The sequence below is a fragment of the Scyliorhinus torazame genome, chromosome 8, assembly GCF_047496885.1.
Source record: "Scyliorhinus torazame isolate Kashiwa2021f chromosome 8, sScyTor2.1, whole genome shotgun sequence".
NCBI classification, from domain to species: domain Eukaryota; kingdom Metazoa; phylum Chordata; class Chondrichthyes; order Carcharhiniformes; family Scyliorhinidae; genus Scyliorhinus; species Scyliorhinus torazame.
In genome coordinates this window covers 219,677,291-219,696,217 of record NC_092714.1, presented here as the reverse complement: position 1 = coordinate 219,696,217, position 18,927 = coordinate 219,677,291, and the positions used below count along the sequence as shown (strand labels likewise).

Genomic DNA, 18,927 nt, shown 5'->3' with positions numbered 1-18,927 from the left:
GATAATTTAGAGACTGCTAAAGCGCTTCCCAGAGATTGGAGTCCATTTACGTCACACAAAGTGCATCTTTCAGGCGAAGGAAGTGATCTACCTTGGTTATTGCAACTCTGCACCCCGTCGCAGAGAAGGTGCGCGCAATCCACAGCCCCGATGGACGCTTCGGGACATCGTTCTTTTCTCGGTCTTGTAAGTTACTATGGGAAGTTTCTCCCCAATCTGGCGGCCATGCTGGCCCCATAACACCTTCTGTTGAAGAAGAATCATGCCTGGGTTTGGGGTTGGCCGCAAGAATCCACTTTTCAGCGGCTAAAGCAACACTTGTCATTGTCCGGGTTACTAACCCACTATGAGCCTAAAAGCCTTTGCTTATTACGAGCGATGCCTCCTATGGTATTGGGGCCATCCTATCCCACAATATGGAGAACAGAGGGGAACGGCCAATAGCTTTTGCCTCCCATACATTGACTGCAGCGGAAAAGTCGTACGGGCAGATTAAAAAGGAGGGCCTGGCGGTGGTCTTTGTGGTGAAACGCTTTCATCAATATGTTTATGGCCAACACTTCACTATCATGACTCATCATAAGCCTCCTTTTGGACTTTATAGATAAGCCAATTGCGTCCAATGCCTTTGCGCGGATCCAGCGCTGGGCTTTGCTGCTCACTGCCTACAGGTATTCTTTGGAGCATACGCCAGGGATGCAAATTGAGAATGCCGATGCACTGAGCCGGTTGCCTTTGTCAACCGGCCCCTTGTCGACCCCCACGATGGGTGAGATGGTCGCGACCCTGAATTTTATGAACTCATTACCTGTCACAGCATCATGGATCCGTGAGTGGATCCAGAAAGACCCAGTCCTATCTAAGGTTTGGCACGTGGTCTTGTATGGTGGACAGCATAGACAGCTCCCAGGCAAGTTGTGGGCATTTTCCTCCAAGCTGTCTGAATTCAGTGTCGAAGATGGTATCCTGTTGTGGGGGTCACGTGTGGTCATGCCAAAAAAAGGGCAGGAGCTGATCCTAAAGAACCTCCACAATAGTCATCCGGGAGTGAACATAATGAAAATGTTGGCGCAGAGTTATGTCTGGTGGCCAGGTCGCGATGCTGACATTGAGAAGAGGGCGCAGCACTGCTCCGTTTGCCAGAAGCATCAGAAGCTTCCGCCAGTTACATCCCTGCAACACTGGGAATGGCTCGGCTGGCCAAGTGCACAAATACATGCCGATTTCACCGGCCCTTTTCAAGGATCCATGATCCTCATATTAATTGATGCCCACACAATGTGGCTCGAGGTACAGAGGACGGCGCGAACAATGTCCCGTGCAACCGTAGAGAAGATGCATTTATCTTTTAGCATGCATGGCCTCCCTGAGGTGCATGTCACTGAAAATGGCACTCTTTTCACGAGTGAGATGTTCGCGGGTTTCATGAAGGTGAACGGTATACAGCATATTTGCACCGCTTTGTACCACCCGGCTTCCAATGGGTTGGCAAAGCGCGCAGTGCAGACATTAAAGCGGGGCCTCATGAAACAGTCTTCCGGGTCCATGTACACTAGACCAGCCCATTTTTTGTTTTGTTATAGGTCCACTCCGCATGCGGTGACTGGGGTAGGGAACTCCTAATGGCCCGCAAATTTCATACACGCCTCAGCATGGTTTTTCCGGGCATTGGCACGAAAGTACGTCAAAATCAGGAAAGGCAAGGGCAGCACGGTGACGCAGTGGGTTAGCACTGCGGCCTCACGGTGCTGAGGTCCCAGGTTCGATCCCGGCTCTGGGTCACTGTCCGTGTGGAGTTTGCACATTCTCCCCGTGTTTGCGTGGGTTTCGCCCCCACAACCCAAAAGATGTGCAAGATAGGTGGATTGGCCATGCTAAATTGTCCCTTAATTGGAAAAAAGGAATTGGGTACTCCAAATTTATTTTTAAAAAGTTTACGCCTGGAGACCTGGGGCACTATCCCCCCCCCCCCACACGCCGGGTGGGAGAATCGCCGGGGCGCCGTGCGATACGCGCCACGCCGCCCCGACCCCCGCACGTGATTCTCCCACACCCCCCCCCCCCGGAAACCAGCGCCGCGCGATTCGCACCGGGCCGCTTGGAGAACCGGCTAGCGGTGATTCTCCGGCCCCGATGGGACGAGCAGTGGCTACGACACGACATGACAGGTTCCCGCTGGTGCCGTCCACCCCTGGTCGCTGCTGGTGGGAACTCTGCGGGAACGCTGGAGGGGCGGCCTTTGGGGGAGGGAGGGGGGCTCCTTCACCGGGGTGGCCTCCGATGGGGTCTGGCTCGCGATCGGGGCCCACCGATCGGCGGGCCGGCCTCGTTCCACGCGCGGCACCAGAACACCGGCTCCATGTTGGTGAGGGGCCGGAGTGCGTAAGACGTTCCCCGCGCTGGAGCAGCGTGAACCGCCCCACGCTGGTGCCGTCCACACCTGGTCGCTGCCGGCGGGAACTCTGCGTAAACGCTGGGGGGGTGGCCTGTGGGGGGGGACGGACTCCTTCACCGGGGTGGCCTCCGATGGGGTCTGGCCCGCGATTGGGGCCCACCGATCGGCGGGCCGCCCCCCCCCCCCCCCCCCTCCCCCTGGCCTACCTCCTTCCGCGTGCGGCCCCAGAACACTGGCTCCATGTTGGTGAGGGGCCGGCATGCGTAAGACGTCCCCCCCACGCATGCACAGGATGACATTTGGCGCCGCGTCAGGATGCTGGAGCGCCGTGAACCGCTCCAGGGCCGTGCTGGCCCCCAGTGGGGGCCAGAATAGGTCGTGCCCGGGCTCTGCTCGTGCCGTCGTGAAATGCGACGCCTTTGTTTCCCTCGAACTTGCAGCCATTACGACATTCGCCTCGGAAGCAGCGTTCGCCTTCTCGTTATACTCCACCCAATCCAGCGCCTCGTGCATGTGACTCCTAGCCTGATGTCAAGAGAGTCCGATGCCGTCCTTCGCAATTTTCAGCAGATTTCTTGGACTTTGGGGAGAGGGATGTTATAACCTGCCTGGATCATATTCGCTGGGGACAATTGGTGACCCCATGTTGCTCGAGGAATATGAGCTCCCCTAATGGTAGGGCGGGGTGGGGGCAGCAATCATTAGCAGTACAGCTGTATAAATAGAGCCAGCCAGTGTGGTATTGGCTAGAGAGGGGACCAGGAGTTGTGGCCGTCTAAAACGGCTGCCCGCAAAGAGTGATGGGAAATTTGGCCAAGCTGGATCACTGAACGCGAAGCGTGGTAGATCACTGAGAGTTAACTGTTGGTGGTCGGCATGGTGATGCAGTGGTTAGCACTGCTGCCTCACGGTACTCTAAATTTAAAAATTGGGTACTCTAAATTAAAAAAAAAGAGTGAACTGCTGGTAATTTGTACATATTGTTGTAAATAAAGTTACTTTCTGTTTGACTTCCAAACTCGTGCTGGATGTTTTGTGGCCTTCACAGAAGTCAGTAGCTGCTAACTTTACGGCCATTAATTTCAATGGACCGATAATCAAAGTTTGCAGGCCTATGATTTCCCTGTAAGCCCTGCTCCTAACTAGAAGCACCTGATTAGAGAATCAGCCTACATATATTTTCAGTGCATGCTGAAGACCATAAGACGTAGTAGCAGAAGTAGACTATTTAGTCCATCGAGTCTGTTCCACCATTCAATGAATTAGATCATGACTGATCTGATATAATAATTCTCAACTCCACTTTCCTGCCGTATTTTCAGAACTCTTGATTCCCATACTGATTAAAAATCTGTCTGTCTCAGCCTTGAACATACTTAACAACTCAGCCTTTACCGCGCTCTGCAATGAAGAATTCCACAGATCTGGGGCGAGATTCTCCGACCCCCCCCGGGTCGGAGAATCGCCAGGGGCTGGCGTGAATCCCGCCCCCGCCTGTTGCCGAAGTCTCCCGCACCGGAGATTCGGTGGGGGCAGGAATCGCGCCGCGCCGGTTGGCGGGCCCCCCGCGCGATTCTCCGGCCCGGATGGGCCGAAGTCCCGCCGCTAAAATGCCTGTCCCGCCGGCGTAAATTAAACCACCTACCTTACCGGCGGGACAAGGCGGCGCGGGCGGGGTCCGGGGTCCTGAGGGGCGATCTGGCCCCGGGGGGTGCCCCCACGGTGGCCTGGCCCACGATCGGGGCCCACCGATCCGCGGGCGGGCCTGTGCCATGGGGGCACTCTTTCCCTTCCGCCTCCGCCACTGTCTCCACCATGCCGGAGGCAGAAGAGACTCCCTCTACCACGCATGCGTGGGAAGCTGTCAGCGGCCGCTGACGCTCCCGCGCATGCGCCGCCCGGAGATGTCATTTCCGCGCCAGCTGGCGGAAAAGGCCTTTGGTGCCCCGCCAGCTGGCGCGGAAATGACATCTCCGGGCGGCGCATGCGCGGGAGCGTCAGCGGCCGCCTTCCGCCTTCGCCACGGTCTCCACCATGGTGGAGGCAGAAGAGACTCCCTCCACTGCGCATGCACGGGAATGCCGTCAGCAGCCGCTAACGCTCCCGCGCATGCACCGCCCGGAGAGGTCATTTCCGCACCAGCTGGCGGGGCACCAAAGGCCTTTTCCGCCAGCTGGCGGGGCGGAAATTCGTCCGGCGCCGACCTAGTCCCTCAAGGTTGGGGCTCGGCCCCCAAAGATGCGGAGCATTCCGCACCTTTGGGGCGGCGCGATGCCCGTCTGATTTGCGCCGTTTTGGGCGCCAGTCGGCAGACATCGTGCCGTTTCCGGAGAATTTCGCCCCTGATTCCTCCTCATCTGTCTTAAATGGGTGGCCCCTTACTCTGAGATTATGCCATCTGGTCCTAGACACTTCCACAAAGCTGTCAGTCAGTTCTATGAAACCTATATGTCTCCCATCATGGTTGCCAGTTAATTAGTAAAAAATAATTAAATTACGTCTTTTAGAGTGCTTTACCAAGCCAAGGGTTGGAAGTGCCCTTTGACTCTGAAGCATTAAGCTTGCTTCTCTTCTTTGACCAGTTAATTCAAATGATTTATCCTGTACGTTTTTTTGTAAGTTTAGTAATTTGTTGAATTTATGCTTTCCTTTTAGCTGGACAAACTTCTGCCATCACCTTAGTTGAAACGTACAGGTATGGCTACTTCAGACATCAGCGTTCACGTGGAGGAGGTGGTTGTCGTGACTACACCTGACACCCCATCAGACGGAAATGCAGTCGAAGAGGTTAAAACGGTTTTGGTAGACTTCAAATCAACACAGCACAGGTAGGGAAACCTGCTTTAAATTCTCATTTGTATTTAGTTTAGTCATTGGATCTTAAAATGCTTCATAATTCTCTAGGCTACAATTGATATTATTGAAATCCAATTATTTTAAATACTCTTATTTAAAAGTTAGATTACTGTAGATGAAACTTTTCTTTAACAGGAGGAAATTAACTTAATGGCATACCATGAATGGTTTCCACAGAATTCCTAAAGTGCAGAAGGAGGCCATTAGGCCCATCAAGTCTGCACCAACCCTCCGAAAGAGCACTCTACCTCGGCCCACTCCCTATAATCTTGCGCATTGATCATGGCGAATCCATCTGCACATCTTCGAACTGTGGGAGGAAACAGGAGAACCTGGAGGAAACCCATGCAGACACGAGGAGAAAGTGCAAACTCCGCACAGTCACCCAAGGCTGGAATCTAACCCAGGTCCCTGCCACCATTCCATTCTCCCAGTTTCTCCACCTCTATTGCATCTGTTCTGTTCTGATTAAGTTACCTTCCACAACAGCACATCCATGCCGTCCTTTTTCTTCATCCGCAGATCCCCCAAACCTCATTGTGTCCGACCTATTTACTGCCTTTCTGCCTTCACCCCTTCCCCCCTCTCCCAGAACCACAACAGGGTTTCCCTTTTCCTCACTTTACACCCTGCCAGCCTCCTTATTCACAGGATCATCCTCTGCCATTTCCGCCAGCTCCAGCATGATGCTGCCACCAAACACATCTTCCCCGCTCCTCCCAGCATTCTGAAGGGCCCATTCCTTCTGTGACACCCTTGTCCACTCCTCTATCAGCCCAACACCTCACATCCTTTCCACAGAGCTTTCCCACACTCAGAAGGTGTAGTACTTGCCCCTTTACCTCTTTCTTCCTCGCTGTCCAAGGTCCCAAACATTCTTCTCAGTTGAAGCGTGATTTACTTCAAATTCTTTCAATTTAGTCTGCTGTTTTTGTCCCTCACGAAGTGGTCTCCTCTACATTAGGAAGACCGAACTCAAATTACGCAATTGCTTGCGAAACACATTCAATCAGTCTATAAGCATGACCCGGACCTTGCCTGCCATTTTAATTCACCATCTTGCTTTCACACTCATATTTCTGTCCTTGACATGCTGAGAGAAGGTAGCTGGAGAAAAAGCACCTCATCTTCTGATTAGGCACTTCACAGCCCTCTGGAATTGACATTGAATTCAACAACTTCAGACCATGAACTCTTACCCATTTAGAATTCTGTTTTCTGCAAGTGCTAGTCTGTATCTTGTTACTGTGTTTTTTGCTTTCAGACAACGCTGACCTTTATTCTACGATTCACACCTACTCTGGACCAATTATTTATTTCTTTAATACTATGATTACCACTTTGTTTGCCTTTGGTTCCATTACATCTTTGTCGTATCTCTCAACCCTCTAGCCCCTCCCTCCCTCCCCCCTCATTTTCAATAGAATTAAATCCATAAGACCTTAAGACATAGGATCTGATTCTTTCCTCTCCTCTGTTCCAAAGAAGGCCATATTGGACTTGAAACGTTAATTCAACTTTTTTTCTTTCCACAGATGCTGCCAGATCTGCTGGGTTTTTCCAGACCGTTCTGTTCTCAATACTTAATTGAGCTTTTGCAAGCCAGAATGTACAAATGTTTGAAACCGTCTCCAAATATACAGAACCCTATACTGAATGCAAACATTTCTGAAGTTACCAAATTTTTGCATCATGCCGTCAGAAGGCTTTGTTTCTGGAGGGTTTTGTTCTGCTACTCCATCCTGGGGTCAAAAGCCCGAGATTAAAATCAAGCACCCGGGATCATGAGTTCCTAATTTGCAGATTTAAAATGTTATGTAGAATTTCCATCAGATGTGCTTAGAGAGCACAAGTGTCACATTCCTATTAAGTGGCTGGGAGAGGGAAATACTAACAGAAACAAAGCCAACAACAGGGAAAAAGACAAATTGAAAACTCCATTGATATGATATGATCAAAGCCAGTCATGGAGAACCACATCACCAACAACAATTTTTTAAAAATTATAAATTTAGCATACCCAATTATTATTTTTTTCCAATTAAGGGGCAATTTAGCTAGGCCAATCCACCTACACTGCACACCTTTTTGGGTTGTGGGGGTGAGACCCATGCAGACACAGGGAGAATGTGCAAACTCCACATGGACAATGACCTGGTGCCGGGATCGAACCCGGGTCCTCGGCGCCGTGAGGCAGCAATGCTAACCACTGCGTTACCATACCGTCCATCATCAACAACAATCATTTATGTAGCACCTTTCACACATTTCAAGGCACCACACTGGACCATGCATCGGTTAAATGATCATCCATTTATCTTCTATATGATGCACTCTGTGCCCCAGCCAAGAACTAGTCCAGCTCCCTATTGAAGACTTATAGAGACTCAGCACACACCATACAAGCTAGCAATGCATTCCAGAGGCTCATTACTCTGAGAAAATGAACTGACTAGCATCTAGCTATTTCTACTTTTGCAGTTAAAATACATGTTCCCTGAAGCTCTACAATTTCCAATCTGAAATACTCTATGAAAATGTAATCAATTCACCCCATTCATTCTTTTAAATGCCTCTATCAGTTTGCCTTTGTCTGTGTTTCTCTAAAATAAGTAACCTCCACTCTTTAAGTTTATCTGATAAATTATGGTTCTTTATGCGAGGAATGAATCTTTTAGGTTTTTTTAAAAACCACCTCCATGACACACAATCACTCACCTTATGAGGGGTCCGAACACAGCATGATGCTCCAGTTCGAACCAATGGTTTGTATAACAATAGAGTGGCGTACTTTGATTTGTACTGAATGCTTCTGTTAACCAATCCAACACCAGTTAGCTTTGGTTGTGGCTCCTTCTCTACGTTAATTGTGAACTTTCAGCGATATGTGCACATAACATCCAGATCCTTATCTTCCGACCACTTACAGTATAACATCCTGTAAATGATATGTTGATGCCATTTACAGGCATGATACTACATTTATCTGATTTAAGTGCCATTTCCCGTACCAGTCTCCCCGAACAGGTGCCGGAATGTGGCGACTAGGGGCTTTTCACAGTAACTTAATTGAAGCCTACTCGTGACAATAAGCGATTTTCATTTCATTTTCATTTGGCAACTCCGCAAATCTACATTCTTTTGCAAAAAATGTGCTCCTTTATAGTCTTCACTCTTGCACACATTTTCTAATTATCTACAAACGTACTGATCTTGGCCAGGATTCTTTGCTGGGAGACCAAGGGCGCAACTTAACAGGTCAAAGGTCAGAGTCACGTTTTGGGCAAGTCTAGCAGGATGTCTCCCGGCACCTGCAGCGCCGAGAATGTCCCTGGTATTTAATGGCATTTTGCTATTTTTTAGGGCTCGGTGGGGAATGCCTCATCAAGGCCGTACTTACATCATTTCCTACAGTGATGAGCTCAGCTGGTCAGTGCAGGAAGAGTATTCGTGAATTTTTAAATGCCACCCCGATCTGTTGATTCTCTCTCAGCCACCCCACCACGTCCTCCCGACCCCTCACTACATCCAACTTAGCTCTTATGGGGTCCTTGAGCCCCCCCCATTCACCCCTCTTTTGGGCATGGCACCCTGGGTCCGATCCCTGGCATGGACAAGCTGATACCCAAGCACCTTGGCACTGGCAACCTGGCAGTGCCACCCGAACACTCTGGCAGGTGGCAGTTGCCAGGTGGCAGTGCCAAGGTGCCATGCTGGCGGTGCCTGGATGTCAGAGGGAGTGTCAGAGTATCACCCTGCCAGGAGCCCGTCCACCCGGGAGTCTCTAATGGCCTAGGAGACCCGTCCGCCCCATGTACTGTTAGCTGGTACATGTTTGTGGAAACCAGTGTTGAACGGCACCCTGGCGAGGTCTCCCAGGAGCGGCCATTAGTTCCTGGCCACTGGGAGAATCTGGCGCAGACAGATTTAAATGAGCCTAATGGCTCACTTAAATATGTCCGCCTGGATCTCACACAGCGAGGATGAGATCCAGATACGATGTCTCGTGAGATTCCGTTAAATCTTGTGAGACGTTTTGAATATTGCGAATCTCACGAGTGGCCTCTCGTGAGATTCAACGGCCTCGTCGCACCCGACTTGGTGGCGCCGGAAATGAATGCGATTCGTGTTCCCATTGGGGGCGCTATTCGGTAAGCGAGTCTGGACATGCAAATGAGCCAGCACTCTGCCCACATGAATTGAGAGCCATTCTCATTGCCGCTGGTGTCTGTTTCGCTGGGGCCGGAATTAGTGCTGGAGAACCTGACTAGCTAGAGGTGCTTATAAGCACTCCACTCACCACACACTCTCATTCCAGCCAAGAAGATGGCTCACGGAAACCTGCCCCATGCTTCCTGGAGAATGAGTTGGAGAGAATGGTAGACAGAGAGCAGGAGAGGAGGGAGGACACCCTCTTCCCCAGGGTGGGCCGCAGACTGAAGTCAGCTGTAGTAAACAGGGCCTGGGAGTAAGTGGCAGAGGCGGTCAGTGTGGCCAGCCTGACAAGGAGGACTGGAACCTGGTGCCAAAAATAAAAGCATGATCTTCTCTGGGCAGCATGAGTGAGTTACCACCTCTTGCCCTGGCATCACTCCCATCCCTCACTCCCCAATGGACATTGCTGCGGCATTCCAGAGTTTGGCTCAGTCACAAAGCGTCATGGCTAAGGGCATCGAAAGCATTGGCCGGGTGCTGAATGACTTTGCGAGTCACAAGGGTATGACCGAGGCAGTGAGGCACTCGCTGAGGGTCATGTCCCAGTCTCAGTGCTCCATGGTTGAGGATATCAAGACCAAGGCTTAGACTCGAGAGGGCCTCCATGACTAGCAATGGCAGGTGATGATGGAGCATCCAGAGCTCAGTCCAGCCTCACATGGAATAGCCTGTGACCATCGAGCACCCCGAGGGAGGAGGATGTGATGGGGTCCATACTGGTGCCTTCTGCAGAGGAGATGCTGGAACACCTCAGCCCTTTTGAAACCCCCCCCCCCCGCCTGACACTGGCACATCTCATGGACAGCGGGCAGAACAGAGCATGCCGTGACCTGTGGCACCCAAACGTCAGCCGGGTCCTTCCAGGGGCTGGAGGATGGGGCGGGGCAGGTCCCATGACCGGTGAAGGTCAAACATGGTGTCCCAGAGAGAAGCGGCAGGGTACGGGCTCAGAAGTGTGAGCTAGCCTTGTATGACACTTTACCCAGTGAGTGAACACTAACTGTTCACCAAAGGATATATGGATCCTTGAGATGAATTATCCAGCACACATGCAGGGGTCACTCGGGCGGACAGTGGAACATGATCCTAAAGGCTGTAGTCAGACTTTGTCAGGCAATCAGGAGCACCAGAAATAATCTCACATCGAGTCATCATCCTTCATCCTGTGGACAAGAGCTGCTGATACTGCCAACCCAGGGCCAACGCCCTGTGGTGATGCTGGGCAGACCCTCGGAGGGGAAGGCTAATGTGAAGGTAGAGTTAAGGGCTGAGGGGCAAGGAAGGTGGAGTGAAGGGTCGAGGGGCAGGGAAAGTGGAGTGACGGGCTGTGGGACAGGGAAGCTGGAGTGAAGGGCTATGGGGCAGGGAAGGTGGAGTGAAGGGCTTAAGGGCACTGAAGGTGGAGTGAAGGGCTGAGGGCCAGGGAAGGGGTGAGTGGTTAAGGGGAAGGGAGTTCCATTTTTAAGGGGGGGGGGGGTGATGGGGGAAATGGAGAGGTGGGAGAGGGCAGTGAAGCTGCCGGTGGCGAGGCGTCCTAGTTGATAATTCGGGAGGTGATAAGCTTATCCCAAGTGCAGCGCCTCTGGATCACATGTTGGGTGACCTCCAGCATGTCGCCCTTCTGCTGCGTGATGTTGTGCAGGGTGCAACAGGCCAGCATGATGCTCGAACCCTCCTGGGCTTTATTGGAGAGCCCCACCAGAGTGGTCCAGGCATCGAAGTGCATCTTCAATAAGCCGATACACTGCTCAATGACGTTCCTGGTTGCTGCAAGGGTGTCATTATAATGGGTCTCCGCTTTGTTCTGGGGTCTACTGACAAGTGTCATGACCACAGCGGTAGCCCTTGTTGTCCAAAAGCCAACCTGTCACCCGAGGGAGCGCTTTGAAGGTGACGGGAACCTCAGTGTGCCATATTGTATGCATCGTGCATCCTGCTTGGGTATTGCGTGCATGATGTGCAACTGGTGGTCACACACCAACTGCTTATTCCGGGATTGGAACTCTCTCCTATTGATGAAGGGCACCCCCTGATGAACTGGTGCTCATAGGGGGACATGTGTGCCATCGATCTCCCCTGGACCTGGGGCATGGAACAATGGCAGCAAATTCTGCTGCTGTGCATAGACATTTGCAGGATCCCACACAGATCTCTGCTTGTGCCCTGGAAAGATGACTGGCATAAAAATTCTGGGCGACTGTCACCATGATGGCTACCGGGAGCGGGTGTCCTCGTCCAAACCCCCGCCGTGCCAGTGCGCCACCTGTCTCAGTGGCTAGCCGAAGTTTTCGGTGGCATAGGTGGTCTGGTAGTTCCTAGACGCTGACGGTATCCATGCCTTGATGCGGCGCCTCCTTTGCACCTCCTTCCTGGCCTGTTGAATGGCCAGCACTTGAGCCCCACCGGCTGGTCCCTGCTCTACTGGTGAAGGCTGATCTTACGCGATCTCATCTGGCATGTAACACTCCAGTCGCCTTGCCAGAGCTTTCGCTAGGATTTCCGTGTCAGTGCTTAGGAGAGAGATGGGTCTGTATGATCCACACTCTGTCGGGTCCTTGTCTTTCTTAGGGATCAGTAAAACCGAGGCCTATGCCAGTGTGGGCTGTAGGGCCCCCTTAGACAGTGAGTCATTGAACATCTCCTAATGGGTGCGGGGTTAGCACTGCTGAGAATTTTGCCCCCCCCCCCCCGGCCTGTGTCTGGCAGAGCTGGTGGACTGCTTCTGTGTGGAGAACAGGTCAAATTCCACCTGCAGCTTTTTCCTTTCCACCAGCAGTTCCACGGATAGGGCTGTGGAGTACTGCCGATCCACCTTCAGTATGGAGTCCAGTCAGACGCTACCTGGTTTCCCTCTCCTTCCTGTCCTTAAGGGCCCTAATACAATAGTCACCACCTTCTGTGCCTCCCAGAATGTGGTGGGTGAGACTTCCCCATTCTGGTTGCAGGATACATAATCGTCGATGGTTTGGGATATTTAAGTGTTGAATTCCTTATCGGCAAGGAGAGCTACATCCAGCCTCCATGGGGGGCGTTGGACCCGTTCCTTCTCCAACCACACGTCGATGTAATGTGGCGCATGGTCGGAGATTACATTGGTGGAGTTAAGCGCTTTTGTTACGCCTGGAAGCACCCCCTTCCCTACCACAAAACGCCTGGGTGGTAGAACATCCATGGGTCAACCCAAGCCCCCCCACCACAACTCCTCCATGAAGGTGCTCAGTTTGCTGCCATGCCTGACACGTTCCTGTCCTGGGGTTGGATCTGTCTCACGTTGGGTCTTTTACACAGTTAAAGCCGACCCCCACCCCATGATTAATTGGTGGGTGCCCAAGTCCGGGATCTCAGTCATCGTTTTCTTGACGAACCTCGCGTCGTCCCTGTTCGGGGCATATATATTTACCAAAACTCCTGGGGCCCCATACAGGGTCCCGCTAACCATAACAAATCGCTCCCCTGGGTCTGTCACCGTGCTCGTCGCCGTAAATGAAACTGTCCTGTTAACTAATATGGCCACCCTCTTCGTCCTGGTATAGAAACACGAGTGAAATGTTCGTCCCACCCACAGTTGGTCCCTCTCTCCAGGTGTGTTTCCTGTAACCATACTCGCCTAGTGGGCCCGACTTTGTCCGATTGGGCCTACCCTCGCTCTCGGGCCATTCAGAATGGACGCCGACTGCTTCCCCTTTCTTGCCATCTCCATGTGTAGCCCGTTGCAACCAATCACTACCCCTCCCCCACCCTCCCCAGTTTCTCCCCTTCTCCCCCTGTCCTCATGTTTCCCCTTCCTCGTCCTCTCCACCCGTGGCTCTACCCCTCTCTCCAGACCCCTGATCCCACGCCCTTTTGCCCTTTGTTTGCCCTGATTTTCCATCTTTCCCTTTTCTCCTGCCAGGCGCTCCCTACCTCCCGGGAGGCGTGCTGCGGCCTCCTCCTTCACTGTGTCTCCGGTGTACCAGCTTACTCGCTATTGCAGCGGCTCCCCTCTCAATCTGGTTCCCCTATTTGAGCCCCATCTACCTCCCCGCCCCTGTCCTCTCCACCTCTCTGCTCGCGTTCTTTCCTGTCTTTCTTTTTCCTTCACGTTCGTACCCCGCCTTCTCACCGATATGCGCTCTTACTGTCTGCCTAATTTGTTGTCTTGGACAAATTTGATGGCCTTCTCAGGGGTGTTGAAGTAATGTTCCTTTGCCTGGTATGTGACCTATAACCTGGCAGGGTAGAGCATGCTGAACCGCACCTCGGTCTTTTAGAAGGCGCATTTGGCGTTGTTAAGTGCGGCATGGAGCTTGGTCAGTTCCGCCCCAATGTCCTGGTACAAGCGGATGGGATGCCCCTCCCACTTGCACCCTTTTGCACTTTTCGCCAATCTCTGGATCCGCTCCTTATCCTGGTATTTGTGGAACTTCACAATCATTGCCCGTGAAAGTTCCCCGGCTCTGGGCCGATTTCGAAGTGACCTATGGGCGTGGTCCACCTCTGGGGGCTTGGCGAAGCCCTCTTTGCCAACCAGTTTCCCTGAACATTTCTGAGATGTATTCTGTGGGGTTTCTCCCCTCCATCCCCTCCGGAGTCCCACGATTCTCAAATTCTGGCGGCGAGACCTGTTTTCCTGATCGTCGATTTTCTCTCTTCGGCCCTTCTGGCTCTTGATCAAGCTCGCCACTTGGGTCTCCAATTCCACGATCCGGTCCCCTTGGGTCTGTGGTGGCTTTCTCCAGGTCTCTCATCTTCGATTCCTGAGCCTCCAGCCACTGCTACAGTTTTGCCTTTGCCTCCCTCATGGGAGCCGTCACCGGTTCCCCGTTGTCTTGAAAGCTGCCAAGAGGTCCCTTTTCTGCTCTCTCTGCCTCTGAACCTCGGTGGTGATAAAGCCCAGGAGCTTATCCATCAGCGCTTGGGTTTGCATTGAGAACTCCATGGAGTCAGCCCGTCCAATTTCCGTGCCACCTCGTGTGGCTGCTGGTTCTGAGGTCGAGGTTTCCTTCCCCTCGTCCTTGTTGGCTTTCTTGGGCACTGGCTTGTTTCCATTTTTCTCTCTTTGGATTCCTCTTTGACGAGGTCTGCAGGGGTTAGATGTGTTTGGGGGGGGGGGTTGTAGATGATTCTGGTGCTCGTTTGATGGGGTTAAAATATGTTTTTTGCAGTTTTCATACGGGAGCCACCTTGTGTGTGACTGCTCAGCTCATGGCTGCCACTGGAAGTTCCTGATTCTATAATGTTGACTTCACTGGCAACCCACAAGGATGATGGCTAGTGTGGTAAATGGACATTCACACTGGTGTTCTTTGCAACTGAGATAGAGTAGAATGAACTCTGTATCTGTCCTCTGCTCATGACCCAGGAACAAATGTTGGTTTCGCAAAAACTGATATCCCTGATATATAGAAGCAAATAAATAATAGCTGCAGCTGCATGATAAATGTAGAGTAAATGATACAATGTAGCTTGTTACTGACAAACAATTCTGAACCCAGCATAATTTAACCAATGTAACCTAAAGTAACCAGATTTCAGCCCACCATAGTTTACAGGAATACTGCTCATTTGCTATTTGTGTATTCAGGGTGGTTGTGAGAGAAAACAGAAAAGACATTACAATAACTGCAGGAGCCAGTAAATGATCAAAATTCACTCATGGCTTAACCACAGATAATGTATACTCACTGTTTGATTTGACCAGATCACAGAATCACACAGTGCAGAAGAGGCCCTTTGGCCCATCGAGTCTGCATGGACACGTGAAAAATACCTGACCTACCTACCTAATCCTATTTGGCAACATTTGGCCCATAGCCTTGAATGTTATGATGTGCTAAGAGCTCACCCAGGTACTTTTTAAAGGATGTGAGGCCACCCGCCTCTCTTACCCTCCCAGTCACTGCATTCCAGACCGTCATCACCCTCTGGTAAAAAAAATATCCTCAAACCTCTCCAAACCACCTGCCCCTCCACCTTAAACTTGTGTCCTCTCTCGCGACTGACCCTTCAACTAAAGGGAACAGCTGTTCCCTATCCACCCTGTTATGCCCCTCATAATCTTGTACACCTCAATCAGGTCACCCCTCAGTCTTCTCTGCTTCAACCAAAACAACCCAATCCTATCCAACCGCTCTTCATATCTTCAATCTTACATCCCTGGATAAACCCTAGTGAATTTCCTCTGTACTGCTCCAGTGCAATTATGTTTTCTTATAGTGCCAACCAGAACTGCACACAGTGCTCCAGTTGTGGCCTCACCACAGTTGTACACAACTCCAACATGACCTCCCTGTTTTTTTAATCTATGCCTCGATTGATAAAGGCAAATGTTCCATATGCCTTTTTCACCACCTGATTATCCCGCCCTTCTGGCTTCAGAAATCTTTGGACAAACATGCCATGGTCCCTTTGTTTCTCCGAACTTCCTCGTGTCATGCTGTTCATTGAATACTTGTCAAATTATTCCTTCCAAAATGTATCACTTCTCACTTTTTAGGGTTAAGTTCCATCTGTCACTTATCTTTCCATTTGGCCATCCCACCTATACCTTCCTGGAACACAAGTCATTCAACCTCGCTGTTAACCACCCAGTCAATCTTTGCCATCCGCAAACTTACTGATTTTACCCCCCCACCTAGTCATCTATGTCATTTATATAAATGGTGAATAATAGGGGACCCAGTACAGATCCCTGTGTATGCCACTGAACAGTAGCTTCCAGTCACTAAAGCAACCTTTTGTCATCCTCTGTCTCCTACAACGAAGCAAATTTTGAATCCACCTTCTCAAATTACCCTTTATCCCATATACATTCGCCTTCTTCATAAGTCTTCCATGTGGGACCTTGTTAAAAGTTTGTTGAAATCCATGTAAACTGCAGCAATTGCACTTTTCTCATCTACACACCTGGTCATCTCACAAAATTCAATCAAATCCCTCTGACAAATGAGATCAAAATTTTATAATTCTATTCTATCTGTTGCTGTAATCCTTTTTTTTAAAAAAAAGCACTAACTACTTAAACCATTAAGAAAATCATTACTGGACAATAATACAATCACAATTTTATGGAAATTAACTTTGTACGTTTTATTCTTTGCTGTCAGTAGGAAAGCCAAATGAATTGCCATATAAGTTGTTCATGCCATCCTTCATTAACATTCTCTCCGTGTCTGCATGGGTTTCTTCCAGGTGCTCCGGTTTCCTCCCACAGTCCAAAGCTGTGCAGGTTAGGTGGATTGGCTTTGCTAAATTGCCCCTTAGTGTCCAAAGGTTAGGTTGGGTTACGGGATTGAGGTGGAGGCGAGGGCTTAAGTAGGATGCTCTTTCCAAGGACCGGTGGAGACTCGATGGGCTGAATGGCCTCCGTCTTCACTGTAAATTCTATGATTACTAAGTGCCTTGATTATGGAGTGCTGCACTATATTCCTGTTCTGTTGTCAGATATATCACACTTCATATCATGTTTAATGATACCTGAAGCTAACAGAAACAACTGTTTATTTGTTAAGTTTATCCTAAAGTCTTTTTTTTTGATAATGGGAAAAATCGCTGGCTTTGAAAGCAGACCAAGGCAGGCCAGCAGCACAGTTCAATTCCCGTAACAGCCTCCCCGAACAGGTGCCGGAATGTGGTGACTAGGGGCTTTTCACAGTAACTTCATTTGAAGCCGACTTGTGACAATAAGCGATTTTCATTTCATTTCATTTTTCATTTCAAATGAGGTTGAGCTGACAATGAGCAAGCCTGCATATGACTGAACTGAGAGTGGGATGACAGGCCTGACTCAGTTTTCAGTTTGGAGTTCCCCTTTTAGTAGGCTAGAAGGCAGGAAATGTCTGCCCGAGCTTTAACTTTAGTACAATTGGCTGGGAATCAGAAAATCGATGGTAACTGCATTTCTAAGAGCTGTAGCTATCGCTTAAAGGAGAAGTTGTTGGATGGATGAGTGGAGGTTTGCTGGGGACAGAAAGGAGGAGAAATGTATTACAATGGCACAGTGGAGATATATGGTCAGTGTTGTTCCATTTAATGTTGAAGATTTGGAACTCCAGCTGTACGACGTATGCCAAAGAAAGAATTAATTGAAGACCACTCTTCAGTAAAAGCTTAGCTACAAGTTGCTATGGCCCCATTCAATGTGGTCACCCAGGTCCTTCACATCTGGCTGCAAACAAGAAACAAGTTTGCTGGTATGTTGAGGAAGGGAATGGGAAGTGTGCTCCTAACTCTTGCATGCATTTCTTGTGGGACCACCAAGCATAGCAAAGCATAAATCCAAGTTGGGAACTTCCAAACCCTCTGGGAGGTTCCATTTCACACAAACCAAAAGAGAAAATGCTGGAAAATCACAGCAGGTCTGGCAGCTGTAGGGAGAGAAAAGAGCTAATGTTTTGAGTCCAGATGATCCTTTGTCAAAGGGTCATCCACCCTTTGTGGATGCTGGTTTCAGATTCCAGCATCCACAGTAATTTGCTTTTATCCATTTCATACAAAGATTGGTCTTTTTCAAATTACCTTTCATTATACCTGATGTGGATGGCACACGTTTCTTGCATTTATTGGTGGAAGATGAAAAGATGCTCAAGCCTAGAACTAAAATGACCCCTCTGCTTTCAGGAGCATTCTTACAGGGGTTCAGCAGCTGTAAATGCTGAGGGAAGCCCTTGTTTCTCTCTAAAATTGCAGTCACTATGGGCTGCTGATGACATTATGACGACCTGTGAAGCAGAAACATCTAACACATGGAGAAAAATACAATAACATTGTATTTGAAACAACTATGCCAACGACAACTTGCAACGATATAGCGCCTTTAACCCAGTGAAACATCCCAAGGTATTTCACAGGAGAATTTTGAAACTAAATTTCACGGTGAATCACATAATGAGATATTAGGACAGATGATCAAAAACTTGGTAAAAGTGATTGATTTTAAGGAGCATCATAAAGGAAGAAAGATTTTGGAACGGCAGAGAGGTCTGGAAAGGGAATTCCAGAGCTTAGGGGCTAGGAATCTGTAGGCGTGCTTTCCAATAGTGGATTGATCAAAACCAAGCTGCGCAAGGGGTCAAATTTAGAGGAGCACAGAGAATTTGTTTTCTATCTCGGAGGATTTCAAGGTGGCAGTGGTTAAAATAATATTTTCCTACCTGTAGAACATGCCACTGCCATAGCTTTAGGATTCCTGGTATGTCTGTGGAAAATGCGGCAGCAAAATGGTGTGGATAGTCCCCTAAATACAGTTAGGAACTCTAGTAGGAAAAAATTCTTTCTATAAATGTGACATATAAATGAGATTTGTGCATGCTCATGGTGCATGCTTATTTTTGCTGCAGAAAATGTGTGGTCACAGGCCCAATTTCCTGATTCCTGCCTTTTTCTGCAGTATTATGGCAGAGTTTCATAATATTGAGGTTTTGGTATCATTGCTATCTGTGTTCTTGAGAACATTGCAACCTTGTAGTCTGCATTATTTTAGT

The 18,927-nt window shown here is 49.8% G+C and overlaps 1 protein-coding gene across 2 annotated transcripts in view; it reads left to right on the top strand.

The window, feature by feature from the left end:
• gmeb2 (glucocorticoid modulatory element binding protein 2) overlaps window positions 1–18,927 on the top strand; it is a 119,314-nt gene that overhangs the window by 24,947 nt on the left and 75,440 nt on the right. For both annotated transcript variants that reach the window (XM_072514777.1, XM_072514776.1), the window contains exon 2: window positions 5,051–5,223. In XM_072514777.1, coding sequence (XP_072370878.1) covers window positions 5,093–5,223 — 131 coding nt within the window. In that variant the 5' untranslated portion in view covers window positions 5,051–5,092. The remainder of the gene's footprint in view (window positions 1–5,050; window positions 5,224–18,927) is intronic.